This window comes from Helobdella robusta (assembly GCF_000326865.2).
Source record: "Helobdella robusta unplaced genomic scaffold HELROscaffold_10, whole genome shotgun sequence".
Lineage (NCBI taxonomy): Eukaryota > Metazoa > Annelida > Clitellata > Rhynchobdellida > Glossiphoniidae > Helobdella > Helobdella robusta.
In genome coordinates this window covers 3,119,972-3,137,721 of record NW_008703571.1, presented here as the reverse complement: position 1 = coordinate 3,137,721, position 17,750 = coordinate 3,119,972, and the positions used below count along the sequence as shown (strand labels likewise).

Below are 17,750 nucleotides of genomic sequence, written 5' to 3'. Positions count from 1 at the left end.
AACGCAATCTACAAAATAATAATAGTACGTTAATTTTTTTAATACTAGACTATTTGAGAGTTTGTATTATTTAATTAATTCAAATATTTTCCTAATAAAACTTTTTAGATAACTAGCAAATGCGTTAATCAGCAAACAAATTGATAAAATTTTTGATTGTTAGATTTGTAAAACATTATGTATGTATAAATTTTTATATTTTAATATAAAAATTACACTCGATAATTTTTTAAACGTCACAGCAAAAATTATTTAAAAGCCAAACGAACAAATATTTAAAGAACGCAATCAAAAATTATTATGGACTAATGATCTAATAAAGAAAAAACAAAAGTCATGGTTATCCACAGCTTTTTTGCTGGTATCTGCCAGGAGTACACCAGATTCCTAAGGCTTAGATTTTAGTTTGCGATTGCTAAGAATTTTCTAAGTATGTGGGCGGTATCAAAAAATGCGATCTTCTGCGCCTAAGTAACATTTTCTTCTACAGGTATTTTTGTAGACTTTGACGTACTGTCCTCAATGTCTCTATTACTATGGGTATTACACGCCCTGTTGTGTTTCTCACCTCGATATCAAGATCGTTGTATTTACTTAACACTGCAACTTCCTTGAGAGGAACTGCAACTTCATCAGAGGCATCTATTGCTACTTCTATCCCAGGTGAGGACATCAGGTCAGTAGTTCCATTATTTCCGTCGGTGTCTATAGGCATGTCGTACATAAGTGTTGTACTGTTGAACTCAATAATTTTTTTAGGTTATAGATATTCATCTCACGGTTTTTATACATCATTTTTATTGGCTGATTCTTCTCTCTCCTCAACCTCTAAACTAAAATTTGTAGGCTTAACTTTTGACTATTCTCTATTTTTTAACTTTCATGTCTTAGCTTTTAACAAATCTTGTGTTATCTATCATACATGGACTATTAGTCATATTCGTAAATTTCTAACTGAAGATATTGCTTCTGCACTGACTCGATGTCTTGTACTATCATGTTTAGATTATTGTAATTCTCTTCTCTACCGTCTTCTTTCCTATTTTTTAACTTTACTTCAACAAGTTCAAAATAGAGTTTTAAATATAAGTAATTTATCTTCCAGCACAGATTCACTCATTCAATTACATTGGTTACCAGTACGTCTACGCATTATATTTAAACTCGAGGTCCTCAGGTACAAGTTACTTATCAATCAATCAATCAATCAATCAATCAATCAATCAATCAATCAATCAATCAATCAATCAATCAATCAATCAATCAATCAATCAATCAATCAATCAATCAATCAATCAATCAATCAATCAATCAATCAATCAATCAATCAATCAATCAATCAATCAATCAATCAATCAATCAATCAATCAATCAATCAATCAATCAATCAATCAATCAATCAATCAATCAATCAATCAATCAATCAATCAATCAATCAATCAATCAATCAATCAATCAATCAATCAATCAATCAATCAATCAATCAATCAATCAATCAATCAATCAATCAATCAATCAATCAATCAATCAATCAATCAATCAATCAATCAATCAATCAATCAATCAATCAATCAATCAATTAGCTTATAAAGCGCTATTTCCGCGATGTTCAACAGCGCTCCTCAATGAATTTTGAAAACAGATGGGTCTTGAGATCCGCTCTGAACTTCGCAAGAAGTAGTCAGAGATGTAAGCAAAGAGTTCCAGAGAAAAGGGCAAGAAAAAGCAAAAGCAGATCTGGCTAAAGAGTGCTTAACACGAGTTAAGAAAAAGCGAGAACAAGAAGACAATCGTAAACTGGGGCGTTTAGGTTCAATTAATATATCTGATAAGTACCTAAGAAATAATTTAGATCATATCTTTATCAACTTATGTCGCGTCGTTCATCAACTCGTCAACTTCGTTCGTCTTCATATACTCATTTGCATTAACCTGTCAGAAATTCATCAGTTGTCAATACATGTTTTACTAAGAGGGGGCTAAGGAGGCAAGCGCCTCGGGCAGCAAATTTAGGGGCGGCAAATTTTGAAAAGTTTTAAAAAATTTTATAAAGTTATTCACATTTGTCAAAATTCGGATCAAAGTAAATTTTTTTTTTGTGTATTACTTTTTTTTATATTCTATTTATATGTTTTTTTTATATATAAACATTATAATACAAACGCAAATATTAAAAACGGAATCTTTATCTTATTTGTACTTTTGTTTGAGTTTTGCAGACACGCCATTTTGAATTAAATTCACGCCGCGAAAATATTTTGTTAGATTATTTTATTCGTTTTCCTGTTTGAAAATAATATGGATGGCAAAAAAAGACTCAGTGGAGCCGAATACAGAAAAATTGGTAAAGAAAACTAAAAAAAAGAAAGAGATACGCTGTCACTAACGCCAAAATTAGAAACTAGCAAATCTAATGTTTGTGATAAAAAAGGCTCAGAAGAAAGGGGCTATTATCAAGGCTAAGAACTTTTTCGGAACTTTGAACAGTTTGTATTCTTTTTTTGCAATTTCAACTTCACGCTGGAAAGTACTCAAAACAAATGTGCGATAACATTGAAGTCTGAAAGCAAAACAAGATGGTCTGCAAGATTAGATGCGGTCGAAGTTGTATATAAACATTATAGTAAAATGATGCAGGCTCTAGAAGATCTTAGAAGTCATGATGGCGCCATGGAGCTATATAAAAATGACATTATTATGATCTTTCAACTCCTCAAACTGTGAGTAAGGCAGGCTCTCTTTTGAAAAATATTGGAAAACTTGAATTCATTGTGATGGTTAGCTTTTGGCATGCATTGTTAGAAAAGATTAACCCCGTAAACGAATTTTTACAAAAAAGAGATTTAACGGTAGATTTGGCTGCACGAAACCTCAAAGGTTTTTTAACATTCATGAAGTCTTGCAGAGTTTGCGCCGTCTGAGGCCATTGCTGATGGTAAATTGTTAGCAAAAATGAATAAACTAACATCTGAATTTTCAGAAAAGAAAACAAAATGCCTGATGAGTTGTGTAACAGTGAAGCTCTTGCAAGTGTTGAAAATGTGTACCAGGTGGCTATGTTAAAATCATTGACTAGATGATTACAGAAATTAGTGACAGATTTGAAGCTTTAAATAATGTAAACAGCATGATTGGATTTTTGAGTGGTGTTAAAATTGAAAAAATGCAGATAGCAGATCAAAAAATTAAAGCAGAAGAATTGGCAAATATATACTCAGCTAATCTCAACGTTGAAGAATTCAACTTTGAAATAGAAAGCTTTAAGCATCACGCTTTGACAGTTGACAAAAGTTTGAAAAAAGCCTACATCAAAAGAAATGTTAACTCTCATTTATAAAAATAAATTAGAAGAAATCTACCCTTACATCACTACTGCATTGAGAATGTTTCTCACATTGCCTGTCACAGTGTCATCTGGAAAACGAAGTTTCAGCAAACTCAAAATCATCAAAAACTACATGAGAAGTACAATGGGACAGGAACACAAACGAGCATTCCTTGTTAATTTTGATGATGTAATCAATACATTTGCAGCTAAAAAAGCTAGAAAAACTTATTTTTAATGTAATATACAAAACAATTACTTGATACGTGGACGCTACAATATAAACAAAGTTTTTCACTTTTTTATGTTGTATAACTAAAAGTGTTTTTTCTATGTGTATTGATATTAAAATAAAACATTTTAATAAGAAACATGTTGTATGTAATTTAAGAAACTTCATTTAAACAACATCTTACGGTAGTAGCATAATAATAACGTGGTATGAGGCGGCAAACTGAGTTTTGCCTCCCTGGCAAATACGCTAGTTCCGGCTCTGGTTTTACGTACAGCTCTCCTACATGAAATGGTTTACCCGCCATTATTCGTCAACAACCAACCATCAAACTTTTTAGGAAACGATTAAAAAACATTTTGTTTATCCAGGCCTACGGAAACGTCAAAAGTCATTGTTTATCCAAGCGTCCCTGAAGCTATGCATAGGACGCGATATAAATTAATAATAATAATGGTTTAGTTTTTTTTATCAAGTGATTGGTTTTAAACTTAGTTTAGTGTTTTTTAAATGGCGGAGAATATTGCAACATGGCAATTAGCGCCCACAACACCGGAAGCACTCAGAAATTAATCGACATCAGCCTGGCTTGGTGTAACACAACCGGTATGTGGCTTAGACTCGATAAATGCACAGCGTTCGTCATGAGGAAGAAAAATGGTGTCTATGAACAGTTGGCCATTGACGATAAACCAATTTGTCAAATTGAATTAGGTGGACATTTTGTTTACCTGGGCAAAATTCACGATTTTGAAGACAAGAAATTGCCAAGAAATTGCTAAAAATTTTGTAAGCAGGGATCAGTAAACTAGACACGTCAGCACAATGGAAACTTAAAATCTTGAGAAGATATTTTCTATTACTGTTGGCATTTGAGCTTTGTTTTGATCTTTTGATGATAGAAGCAGTTAGAACATGATTGTCATTGCCAATCAGCAGCTGTATGTTAGAAAGCTTGTCGCTTTTCTTAAAGTTGTGTGGTTTCTCTATAAAATTGTGAAGTGAATCGTTTTACAACAACATTAAAATTCGACAATATACTTCCTGACACTAAAATTCAGCAGATAGTAAAATTCGATGACTTGGCTTCCCTCCGTTGTCAAGGATCCGTGAAATTAAAATCACACCCCTGCTGTATGTACTGATCATTGGTCGAAATGCATCGCATGCCTTCCAAAAGTCATGTTTAAATTCGTTAGAAAACGTCTTATTCAACAACTGCTGACAAATGTTAATTTATTTAGTTGGGAAAAGCCTTCTACGACACAATGCCGGCTATGCAGTGTTCGCCAAACCGACAAACGTGTTTTGTTAACCTGCAACACGATGTCAGCGTTGAAAAGATATACGACACAACACAATGGTAAAAATAATTTTAGAAAAGTTCAAATCAAGTTCAAAGCCCGGAAATCTCCATTTTTAAATATTAAGAATGAGACAAATTTTGACCATTATCTTGCCTTTTCAAATCATTACGCCCTGATATCACAACTTTGGTACTAACGGTATGCCACGAGACCAATATCTCCAAATCATTAGACAACTGAAGTAAGATTGTCTTACTCTAGTTGTGTCGTGTCAACGCAGTTGTCCTCGACAATGAACACTAAGGTCCTAATATTTCATATATGAACTATAATTAACCATATCCACGTACTAATCTATAATTAACGCCATTTCCTTATCACAATAATTTTGTGTTTTTCAGATACAATAGAAGAATCCGATTCTCCTAAATATAGATCGGTCTGTAACTATTAAGTTCAATGTTTAGAGTTTATTTAAATGCTGCTTTTAATTAATATTAATTTTATTGTCAGATAAACTTATTTTTCAAATTTTATATAATATAAAGAATTAGTTAATCGAGATCTTATCCATTTGTTTTATTTATTTATTTATTATTGTTTATTTCATTAAGTTTATATCTCATATAAAATTTTTTGTTTTATTGTTTTTTTTACATAAAAAATATAACACAAGCACAAAACGAATTTCAATTTATTTTCATTACTATTATTGAACAAAACTTTATGCTGGCATTTTGTTTATGGAAACGATCGCAGATTCTAATTTAGTTTTCCATGAACCGAAATTGGTTGGACTGTTAATATCATTAGAAGTCCATTACGTAACATTCAAAATTTGAAACTAACTTAAAATTCAATAATATTTTATTTTATTATTGTCATTTGCTACAACATACAGTTACTGCCTTGTGATGTTGTCCTTGATCTTCAATTTTAGTTAAAATTTTGAAAATTAACAAAATTATATTTCTAAAAATTTATATTTTCAATATATTAACATTAATCAGATTTTTTTAAACCTTTTGCGTGACCACCATTTATTGTTGATACTACATAATTTCTGTAATGGATCACTATCAGTTCTGCTAGTTTTATTTTAACATTGCAACACCCTTCTTAACTTTTCAGAATTATTAAACAGCATAATAGTTATTATATTTTTTGGTGAAATATTAAATATGAGAAAGTTACATGTGACAAGTTGTTTTAAGGTAAATAATTTCAACCTTATAAATGACGAAATTATGAAATCCAGATAGATCGTATACTATTAGCAGTCTTTAAGATATTTTAACAACTCTTATTCTAACAAATGAGGTAAGTTACGTTGCACATAATAATATGTTGATTGTTTATCTCTAGTTTGTTACAATAATCTTTAGTAGTTTAATACTACAAAAAAATAGGTAAAAGATCTGCATTATTTTATGAAAATACTCGAAAATTTTATAAATTACTGTTTTAAGTGGTTGTTATCAAGTTAATTTTAATAAATTAGAAGAATAATATTATTATAAAGCAAAATATCTAAACATGTACAAACTTTCAAACAATTCACACTGAGAAAGCTGTATGTTCGAACACGGTTTCATATCAGATTTATTATTATTAATATTATTGTTGTTTTTTTGAGAATTCAATTTGGACCAGGTAACGTTTGGCGGTGGGAGCCCTGTAGCGTTGCATGTCAGTGTTGCATTCACTCCTTCTATAACTTGCTGATCTTTTAATGAAATATTGTTCAAAATTGTCGGTGGAACTGCATAAAAATAAAATATTTTCACGTATTATTAATAATTTTTTTGTTTACTAAAAAATTGTCAAGTAATTTCATTCAAATTAGCTCAAATTGGACTCTTTCTTGAAGCTGCGGTTTGCAATCTTCTCTTTGCTGATTGATGATTGTGCATTGTGCAACATGCAGCTGGTACAGTTTTAGCCTGAAGGCGTTTGATATAAATAAATTGCCGTTTGTGCGTTAGCAGATTGGTATTCTTGCAGCGATTCCGGAAAGCGACTGTCAGCATTAATGCAAAAAAGATATCAAACAGCGGGGGAGCCAACACAGAGCCTTGATTAGGAGTTCAACTGATGTTTAATCGGTTCAACAATGCAGTCAAAAAATTTTTGACTAATTGTCAGTCTAAAAAACATCTTGTTTCGTCCGAGGCAACTGTCGATTTGATGGCGTTTAATTATTATTTATGCAGGGGTAGGATTTGTAATTGTTGTAATTATTTTTCAGCCATGTTTTACGGCTTGAAAATATTTGCGTATTTTGATCTAGGTTTATCAAAAAAGAATGATATGTTACAATAGATGAAGTTACACGACATTTGGTAGTCTAATATAAATTAAAAAAAACTAATAAATAAAAACATAACAAATTAAAAAATTACCGTTAACTGCGAGCCAGACCGTTTTTGTTATGACTGTTTTTGTATTGACGGTGCACATATAAAGACCTGAGTCCGAAGACATGACATTTTGTAGCTGTAGGTTCCATTCTCTTTTATCGTTCTGGATGACATTTATTCTCGGATCGTCGATGACTCGCTTATCGCCCATAGTTAACGGCATTCCATCAATTAACCACGCTACCTATATTTGTTAATGATTACTTTTTTTATATATGATTTTCAATACATTTGAATTTAAATTATCAAGCAATATTTGACTGAATAAGTACAAATAATGTTTTTAGATATTGTTTTTATTTTTTAATTTCTTATTTCAAAACCAAAAAATAATTTTACATACATACATAAGTCATACTCTTGAAACAGCTAAACGTGAATTGTAGTATTTGAAAGTTTGTTTTACCACTTGATGTGGAAGGGATTCAACCGTTTCGCGCTTCTACTGTACATGATCCAGGTTTCAAGGAGGAGCCTAGTGAATATAGCTGAATATAGCGTTTTACGGATCGTAGTTTTTGAAGTGCGGGCTGCTTTGGTCTTGTTGGTGTTAATTGCAGAGCATTGACCCGGAAATGAACCGTAACCAAAAACCGTTAAAAACCGAAATTTTGCTCGGAACAAAAACCGTAACCAAACCGAAATATTATTTGCTAGTTTAACCGTTCGATGCTAAAATTTTAAAAGAAAATATTTTTGTCAAATTCAGAAAAAATATTTAGATACTATTTCGTTTTTTAAAATTCTACGTTGAATTTATTATCCTTGAAAATTTCTTATCTTTCGTTTGCTTTTCGAACTGAGTTTGCCGATCATTTGAGTAAGAATTGCAACGTGAAGAGGAATCCAATATAATCGGAGAAATTAGAGATCAATTACGATCAAGTACGATCATCTTCAAAATCTTTGCAAATTACAATTTGCAAAAAAGATTGTGAATTATTTTAATTTTTACAGATTAATTAAATTTTTTGTTTTGTTTACTTTTTTACAATGTTAAACTTTGCATTAAAGTCGGAAATCTGCGCTCCTATCGGTTTACTAAGATCGTCAAAGCTAGGCCATTTTTTTGCAATTTTAGTTTTTTCGGGTTAAAATCGTTAACTTTAATGACAACAATAAACAATAGACAACTTTAATGACAACAAAAACTATAAAAAGTGCGAGTTTTTAAGGGTGTTGAGGGTTTTTAAGTGATTTTTTTAAGTAGGAGTTTTCTAAATTTTGCCTTTAAGAAATGTTTTAAAGTTCTTTTTATATTAATATTTTTTAAATTTAAAATGACCGAACACCTATCTCCTAGTTTTTCAAATTTTGTTTTTAAGAGATGTTTAAAAGTTATTTTTATATTAATATCTTTAAAATTTAGAATGAGACGAAACCGAAAAAACGCCAGCCGAGTATTTTTTAATATAATAAAACGGACAATAAAAGCACTTGTAGTATTTGTGAAGCTATTATAAAAAGAGATCATGCTGCCAACGTGGAACGCCATTTGAAACGTAACCATGATGAGGAGTTTGAAAGTGTTCAGCAAAGAATAAAGTTAAAGTATGATGAGACAACAGCTATTGCCACCAATCAAACAAATTATCGTATAGAAACACTAGACAAATTCGTAAAATCAAATTTGTTGAAGGTTCTGTTGAATAAAGAAACAGTCGTTGAAGCGTGTATTGAACTTGAACTTATCACAATTAATGGATGTTCTTTTGAAATGATAGAATATTCATGATTTAAAAAAATTCTACATCCAGTAATTTCCGCGAATGGAAACAATTATTCCATAAATGCAGAAAATGTGAAATTAATGATCCCAGAAACTGCATTTAGTATAATTGGTAAAATAAGTTGTATTCTTAAGAATCAAATAATTTTTTTTAAATTGATACAGCCACTCGTCTAAATAGGTCAATTTTATTGATCAATGCTCAAATTATAAAAGATGATAAAATAAATTTGTTTACTTTTGGAATGGCAGAGTTAAAGGATAAACATACTGGAGTCTACATTAAGAATATGGTTGAAAAAGTGCTGAATAAATATAAAATAAACATCAAGCACATTTATTCAGTCACTACCGACAATGGGAGCAATATGGTTTCATTTGTCAACTTGTTAGGAGAAGACATAGAAAACGATATTACCCAAATAGAAACGGAAATTGAAAAAAATCACTTCGAAAAAAGCTCATTTACAATATTAACTTTTCCTTTAATAATTTGGTAAGAATTAGGTGTGCTGCACATACTTTGTAATTAGCAATAAAGACTCATAATAGAAGCAGATTTTAACTCATTCATAAAGGATGTTAGAGATTTGGTGAAAAAATTACGAGTTCCGTCTCTTACTTCAAAATTAAAAGAGTTGAAAATCAAAAAGCCAATATTAGATTGTCCAACCAGATTATTAGCTACTGCACTCCTTCCTTTATTTGAGACAACATTGAAACTACAAAGTGAGCAATTGACACTGAGTGATTTCTATAGTGTTTGGGTTGAATGCAAACAAAAATTGAAAAATCTGAAAAAGACTTTATCAACAAATTTGAATGTAAGAGAAAAGTTTTTATTAAACAATGAAAGCTTGTTGAGAGAACTTTATCAAGTTCCAAGATTTCAGATATTGTTTTTTCTGTCATAAAAATTGCAAGCAGTGTAACATCTAAAGTTACTTTGGAATAAACTAGGGTTTTTAGAAAAATCTTAATTAGAACTTTAGATGTTTCATCAAAATAGTCAGTTGATGAGCTTGTCGATAAATTTGAAGAATTTCAAAAAAACAAAGAAGAAATAATAAGCATTAATAAATTTTCTCCAATGTCTGGTGATGTTGATATAGAAAAAAAAATAAATAAAAGTTAAAAAAAATAAAAGTTTGAAAATGTGCAGAGGTTAGATAAAAGAAATGTGTTTTTCAGTTTTGGAAGAAAATAAAGATAAATATCTACATTTGTACAAATTAGCGAAGGTAGTGCTTGGAGTACCGGCTACGCAAGTGAGCGTGGAAAGATTTTTTTCTGGATTAAAATTTTTCCTCAGAGACTGCAGAAGTTGTTTAAATTGAAAAATTTTAGAATCAGAAGAAATTTTCATCTTTTTTTTTAAAAAATCTGATATTTATATGAATGATTTCAAAACATCTTTGCAACGATTTTTTTAATTTGTTGAAAAAAATATTAAAAATTTTTCCTTTTATACTGACAACATTTAAAAATCATTTTTGGTTTTGATTTCTTATTATTTATAGGTTGTAAAATTTAGTTCAAATTGACATAGTGGTGGTAGTAGGATGTCCGTTAAATATATCTAGAGAATTGTGCTTAAAAAAATTAAGTTACGGAGCGAAACCGAAAACGAAAAAAAATCGTTATTATTTCAGGAACGAATACCGTAACCGAACCGAAATTCGTTTTGCTGACTGAACCGAAACCGTAAACCGAAACGAAAAAAATTACGGTTTGATGCCTTGGTTAATAGTGAAACCAAAGTTATCGCAGGCCTGTGCTAAACAGTTCCTAACATATTGCATTGGATGTTCAATGCACACACAGAAAGCGCAATCATCAGCATCAGCAATCGCTTGTAAGCGTCTTTGATTGAGAAGAGAGTCATCGGTTCTGTATCTAACCTGATTTCCTTGTTGCAGTCATGAAAGGCGTCGCTTAGCATGGCAGAAAAAACAATGCTGAGAAGTAAAGGCGCAAGGCTCACTGAGAAGCAAATCAGATTCTTCTTCATTGCCGAATACCCTTGCTATCGTACTATCGTAAAATGGTCGGACAATCATGATGAACCGTTTGTCACAACCAAACTTCTTTATGATCTTTTTCAAAATCATCTCTGTTGACTGTGTCAAAAGATTTCGTGAGGTCGACAAATGTTATGAAAATGTCGTTTTGCTGTTCCAAAACATTTTTTTTATAGAGTTTTGGCAGCAAATATCATGTCCGCATTGACTTGACGGAAAATATTTGATTGCTAAAGATGTAGCAGGAGGCAGTTCAATAGAATAGAATTTAGTATTTTTCTAGTTATGGACAAAAAGCTGATGTTTCGATAACATACATAAACATGCATCCATAAATTTATAATACACACAGACATTCATACATACATACATACTTAACCATGGGGCCAGATAAGATAACGTTCGGACCAACAGATAAGCACACATCATTATTTATTAACGAATTAACAAGAAAAATAGTTAATATAACGGGTGATCCTAACGAAGGAAATTATTTAAAACAAACTCTTTCACTTTTATTACAAAAATTTAATTCCTTTTGCATTCTGGATGGAGCTGCTAAATACCTGACTGTGCGAGACCAGGGACATAGATAAAAGTTGAACTCGGAAACGATTGCATGCCTAACCATGGCTTGTTCATCAAAACGGGTTCATACATACATACATACATACATACATACATACATACATACATACATACATACATACATACATACATACATACATACATACATACATACATACATACATACATACATACATACATACATACATACATACATACATACATACATACATACATACATACATACATACATACATACATACATACATACATACATACATACATACATACATACATACATACATACATACATACATACATACATACATACATACATACATACATACATACATACATACATACATACAGTTTTATAACTACCTTTCAGGTCAGTAGTTGATAAACTCAAATGCGCCGAAATAAGATGTCAATGGATGCTTGACAACTCGGCAGTCGGCAGACCAATGTTAAGCCACTGTTGAAAACGGGGGAAAATGAAAAGCCTGAAATGAAATAGACTTGGCAAAACAATTTTTGAAACTTAAAGAGATTGCTGGAGCAGTGTAAAGCACAAAACACAGCGTAGGCTGGTTTCAAAATAGGTGGTGGTCTAAAGTCAATATCAAAATAAAAGGTCAGATGATTATTGAAGAAAGGCGTTATGAGTACGTATTAGCAAGTCATGCTCTAAAAACAGCTAAGTATGAATAGTTAGTCAGTTAGTAAAAATACAGGAGCTCGTTTTGAATTTTTTTAGGAAACCCGAAGAGTTTACGTTTTTAAAATTTTTTCCAAAACGAATTTTTATCTGCAATCGTGGTTTTAGTTATTAGTTAAATTTTTTTAAATTATCCTAATTTTTCCGTTTTTTCTGAATAGATAATATAAGGTTACTAATATTATTTATTTAGATAAACCTCATTTAGGAATTTAGATAAATTTTGAAATGATCAGATGGAAACGACGCATCATACAGAAAGAATGGAATTTTTCCATTGAAACTGATTTGCAATAATTTATATTTGAAACAACTTTGGTATTTGAACAACATTACATTATTTTTAATTTCATGTTTAAAATAAACTTTTAAAAGTTTATAATTCAATATTTTCCTATTTATCAAGATTTTGATGAAATTTTTATCTTCACAGAAACTGTTGTACGACAGAGATTTTAGCGCTTTACAAAGCGAATACATTTTTTGGCTCACTTAGCTTATAACTATTGTTTAAATATATATAGTACTAAAAACAGGGTGAATTGAAAAAGTTACTTAACCTCTTTTTGCAAAAGCAAAAAAATTTTACAACAAAAATTAGTAGCGACAAAAAAAGTTGTTTTGGCATTTGATAGCATGCCATCTTCAGAGCCTTAAAATATTCAGAATAACCTATATTAGGCTTTGAAGATGGCACTTTTGCCAAAACAGCCCTGTTAAAAAAGTGAAGTGCACGTGTGTGTCTGACGTAATTTTTCACAAGACAGTGTGACATAATACAAATAAATCGGTACACGAGATTTCTCTTTTCTAGTTTGGTGGGTTCTCGATTGTACTCGGTTGGTACATTAATAGACTTTTTTAAACGGATTACCTCGCATAAGCAGGATGGTGCCATCAAAAATCATATGCACGATCAACAATGGTACCCCTCACACCAGCAATACTGGTCTCCAACACAATAATTCTCGACTACGAATCCCATCCAGTTTGACAAAAAGTTATAGAAGCTCTGTATATACAAAAAAATAAACCAACTTTAAACATACAAGACAACAGTTTTGGCCACACTCTGCAACTAAATTCACAATATAGTGACACTATGCCATCAAATACCATTTTTGCGGACGTTTTGCTGTATAAGGTCCAATGATATGAAACAATCTGCTAACATAATTGTGAAAGTGAAATTGTAAAAATTTTGTGTTGAAAAAATCAGTATAAACTATGCACATTATAAATATTATTTAAAATTAATGACAAAATGTAATAAGAATAATAATAATGATGGGTTTATATATATATGTGCGTGACGTTTTAGATTTTATTCGTAATTATTTATTTATATACCCACTATTATTATTATTATTAGTTAGAAATCTATTCATTCAACCGAGTTTTTTATTTTGTTGATGCTGATGACAATTAAAAAATATTAGTGCTGTGCTGTTTTGTTGCCGCTATTTCCTTTTCACAAATATATTCACCCAATTTTGTTGTTCAGTTTTTTTTGGGTAACTAATGATACAAATATTGTATGTCGTAAAATTTTTAAAACTATTGATATAAATAATTTATAAGATACTTTGTGCTTTCCTAGGTACTCGATGAAACACGGCAATACAGCAGTCTCTCCCAACTTCACGGAAACATTCGTGCTTGGAACATCAAATAATGGATCTTTACCGATATCTTGGAATCAAAAATAAATTCCGATTTTAAAAATGCATCATTCAAATTTTAAAAAACCTTCATAATTGTCCTGGAGATCATTTTCTTCCTCAGTATAACCTGCATCACCTTCTGTTTGGCCTTTGAAGACAAAAATTCGTAGTTGTCATAGTTGTATGATTTATAGTTCTTTTTATCAAAAATATTTTGCCATTGGAAAAAGTTTTATTATCTTAATAAAAAATTGTTTTAGTTATTGAAATATAGTAAAATTGTTTTCCAACTTGAAAAATTATGTTATGTCAGTCAAAAGAAAAAACAGAAAAAACAATAAAAGTCAAATACATTGCAAGCCTATGAAAATGCAAACCGGCATATTAACAAAAGTAGCCATTTTTAGACAATTAAAGTTATGAATAAAGTTATAACTAAATAAACTTTAGTAACTATTTGATATGAAATTCTATAATTGTGCATTTTGTTATTATATTTAAAGCTCATCGCCGTTAAATAAATAAATAAATAGGTAAATAAAAATATATACTTATTATATATATATATATATATATATATATATATATATATATATATAATTACACAAAGATACAAATACATTCTGTTTGCTCTTGGACGTGTGGACGTTAATGTGTTTGAGTTAATGTGGATTGATGTAATGTGCATGCTGTTGCAGAGCGCTATGCGGTATGACGTGAGTGAGTGTAAAATTGCGAATGTTCTACTGATGTGTACTTAATAATATAACTTGTACAATTTCCACTTCTGTTAAATATTACTCTCTATCCTTAAAATTTACTACGTTCAACGTTTACTTTAAACTTATAACAATATTTTTTTTATGTTTAAGATTTGAATAAATTAATTTCTTATGCACACATGCCGCCTGCTTTCAGTCGATATTTTTTTATTTTCAAAAGTAATAAACAGGTTTTTTTTTTATCTAGTTTCATTTGATGAATTACTTTTTATTCAAATATATGTATAGAAAAAAATAGTATGGAAATAAATTTTGATTATTTTTAATTCATATAATTGTTTTTATGATTTCATTTTTGTTAGTCCAATTCACACTTTCTTAATAAAAAATATAAACTATTTATTTATTTATCTAACTACAGCAAAAGTTTATGTGAAAAAAATTTTGAAGACCCTTTTATTAAAAATTATCAAGTAAGAATAAATTATATATAAAACGCCATTCCCGTTCATGTGTGAGGTTCTTGAACGGCAACACATGGCACTCAAGTATCTCACTGACGACTAAAATCAATCTCTATAACGTTTACGTCATCGCCGTGCTGCTGCATGCATGTAAGTTATGGGCAGCCGCTGCATCCTCCCGAAGAAATTGCCCCCAAAGATCAATGGATCAGGACTCTTTGTCTATTCTAACGCAGCCATATCACAAACATCGAGGTTAGTATGAGAACACAGAAACCTTCTCAGGTGAGGTTAGAAAGAAAAAACAGAAATCTTCTCAGACGCTTATTCTGAGACCTTGCTTTACCCTGCTTGTCCACATACTCGCCCTGTGGAGTAACACCATGGATCCCCACGGTGTTATGGAGCTGCCATAGATCGAACAGCAGCCCATTCGACGCAACCTACTAAACATTAAGCAAACATTAAACGTATATATTAAGCTAAATTATAATTTGATTCACATTAAACGTAAACATATATATATATATATATATATATATATATATATATATATATATATATATATATATATACTTAATTTATTTTTATTTGTTATATATATTGTTGTGTGTGTATATATATATATATATATAAACTTAATATTATTTTTCTAATACTTAAGTGGTTTTTATATGTAGCGTTCATCAAACATTCAATGCAACAAATTGCATCCATGACAAGCTTTTCAAAATAATTAACTTGTTTTTAGGTGCGCGTGAGGCGAATATGTGTTTGCCAATCCATTATATTTTTTTTAACTCTTCTGGAATAAATTTTTGTAATTTAATTATTTAACTTTTTATTTAATTATGAAATTTCCATTCAGTCATTCAAATTTCCTTTCATCGTTTACTTTAATTTTTATTCAATTGTTTTTTGGCTGAGTAATAAGCTAAACTGCTCAACTTGAAACATTATTTAGGAGCAAAAATATAGAATAAAAGTATTTCGTACAACATTTTCAAATAGTATTAATAACAAGCCACTTTCTAGCAGAATATAAACATGGCATGTACAGGTTATTAATATATAATATAATTATTGACGTGTAAATTATAAATAATAATGTAGCTTGTATCAGTTGCCTTTGAAATGTTCTAAAGCAATAAGAATATATGTATAAGAATGAAATGTAAGAAAATAAAGATGGTAGAGAGCACGGCGGACACGACAGACCTGTCATGTGCAGTCCGTTTGAAATGGCATCCTGCTGTCCTGCATATTAACAACCTAATTAAAGAAACATGCATTTATAAAATGCGTCAAATAAAATGTTATGTTATTTTGTGCTGGCATCCGTTGCATTCACAAATAACAATGACGAAATGGTGTCTCCGATATGAATATGACCCATCATTGGGTCGGTGTTGTTGATGAGTTTTGAATTATGTATAGCTGGTATATTTCTTTTTTTTAATGTTTGTCAATACAATTTTACGTGGGAAGTATGCGTCATGTATGTAAAAACAATAGAAAAATATAATAATATTAATTAATTAAATAATTAATTATTCAATAAACTGATCTCTTATATAATATTTGTTAATTAGGAATCAAGTAATTTCTACTATAAGCTAAACTACTTAACAGTTTCAGATAAGAGCAAACAATCTAATTTATAATTTGACAGAAAAAATATTCAACAGATTGATTTTTTGAAAAATATCTTGACCCAACTTATTTTCAATTGATTAAAGTGACCACCAACTAGCTCAGAATTTATTGCACATTATACTTTCATGTTTCTTTATCCTATAAATAGCAGCCCATTAAAATAGACTTAACTATAACAAGCAAACAAAGTGGATTGTTCTTATTGATTAACAATCGTCGCTTTTCTCGCACGTTCTGCAATAAAAGTGGAAAAAGGCAGACATGACAACGTGGACGCTGACGGACACACGTGCACGTACACACACACACAAACACACACACAATGACAAATACACATACTAACATGAGCACACACACTCTAATGACATGCGACATCCGACACATATGCATGCACGCACGCACACATACAAATATAAATGAACTCACACATGCACTCCTATATATTTGACGCATACACGCACACGTGAAATTATACATACACGCATACGTACAATTATAAATGCACGGGCACACTTGCATACGCACAAACCTACATGCTCATTTATACTGTACGCCATTTTTGTTAAACTTAACAATCGTCCAGTCGATAAACTCATCAAACGCTTCACTCATCCCACAGCAAGATATGATTGTATAATGATGATGTCAGTGATGATGACAACGACGATGACGATGAAAGAAAAAATGATAATAGTTAATGATGATATTGTTGGTTATTATATAGTTGGTGATGACGATGATTATAATGGTCATTATAGTCAATAGTGGTACGGTTTTTATTCATTGTAATGATGATGATAGCAAACAAAAAATGTATATTTCGTCAAATTCAAAACTTTGTTTGTTTGTGTGTTATTTTTATAAATTTATTACTAATAAAATTTATTCAGAATTTGTAAAACCTGCATTATTTTATTAACAAAAC

At 30.5% G+C, this 17,750-nt stretch overlaps 3 protein-coding genes across 3 annotated transcripts; 1 reads left to right on the top strand and 2 right to left on the bottom strand.

Moving 5' to 3' along the window:
* Positions 1 to 3,317: 3,317 nt before the first annotated feature.
* Positions 3,318 to 3,563, top strand: HELRODRAFT_71731 (hypothetical protein; the record flags this gene model as incomplete). Its single annotated transcript, XM_009011987.1, has 1 exon — positions 3,318 to 3,563. The coding sequence occupies one exon, from the start codon at positions 3,318 to 3,320 to the stop codon at positions 3,561 to 3,563; it is 246 nt and encodes an 81-aa protein (XP_009010235.1).
* A 2,182-nt stretch (positions 3,564 to 5,745) lies between these two features.
* HELRODRAFT_166772 (hypothetical protein) lies at positions 5,746 to 7,435 on the bottom strand (the record flags this gene model as incomplete). The annotated part of the gene is made up of 3 exons (XM_009011986.1): positions 5,746 to 5,792; positions 6,411 to 6,626; positions 7,333 to 7,435. The coding sequence occupies 3 exons, from the start codon at positions 7,433 to 7,435 to the stop codon at positions 5,746 to 5,748; spliced, it is 366 nt and encodes a 121-aa protein (XP_009010234.1).
* Positions 7,436 to 13,235: 5,800 nt separating this feature from the next.
* On the bottom strand, positions 13,236 to 17,382 carry HELRODRAFT_166771 (hypothetical protein; the record flags this gene model as incomplete). The annotated part of the gene is made up of 5 exons (XM_009011985.1): positions 13,236 to 13,331; positions 13,905 to 14,011; positions 14,069 to 14,131; positions 16,388 to 16,426; positions 17,355 to 17,382. 5 exons carry the CDS (start codon positions 17,380 to 17,382, stop codon positions 13,236 to 13,238), a joined length of 333 nt encoding a protein of 110 aa, XP_009010233.1.
* Positions 17,383 to 17,750: the final 368 nt, after the last annotated feature.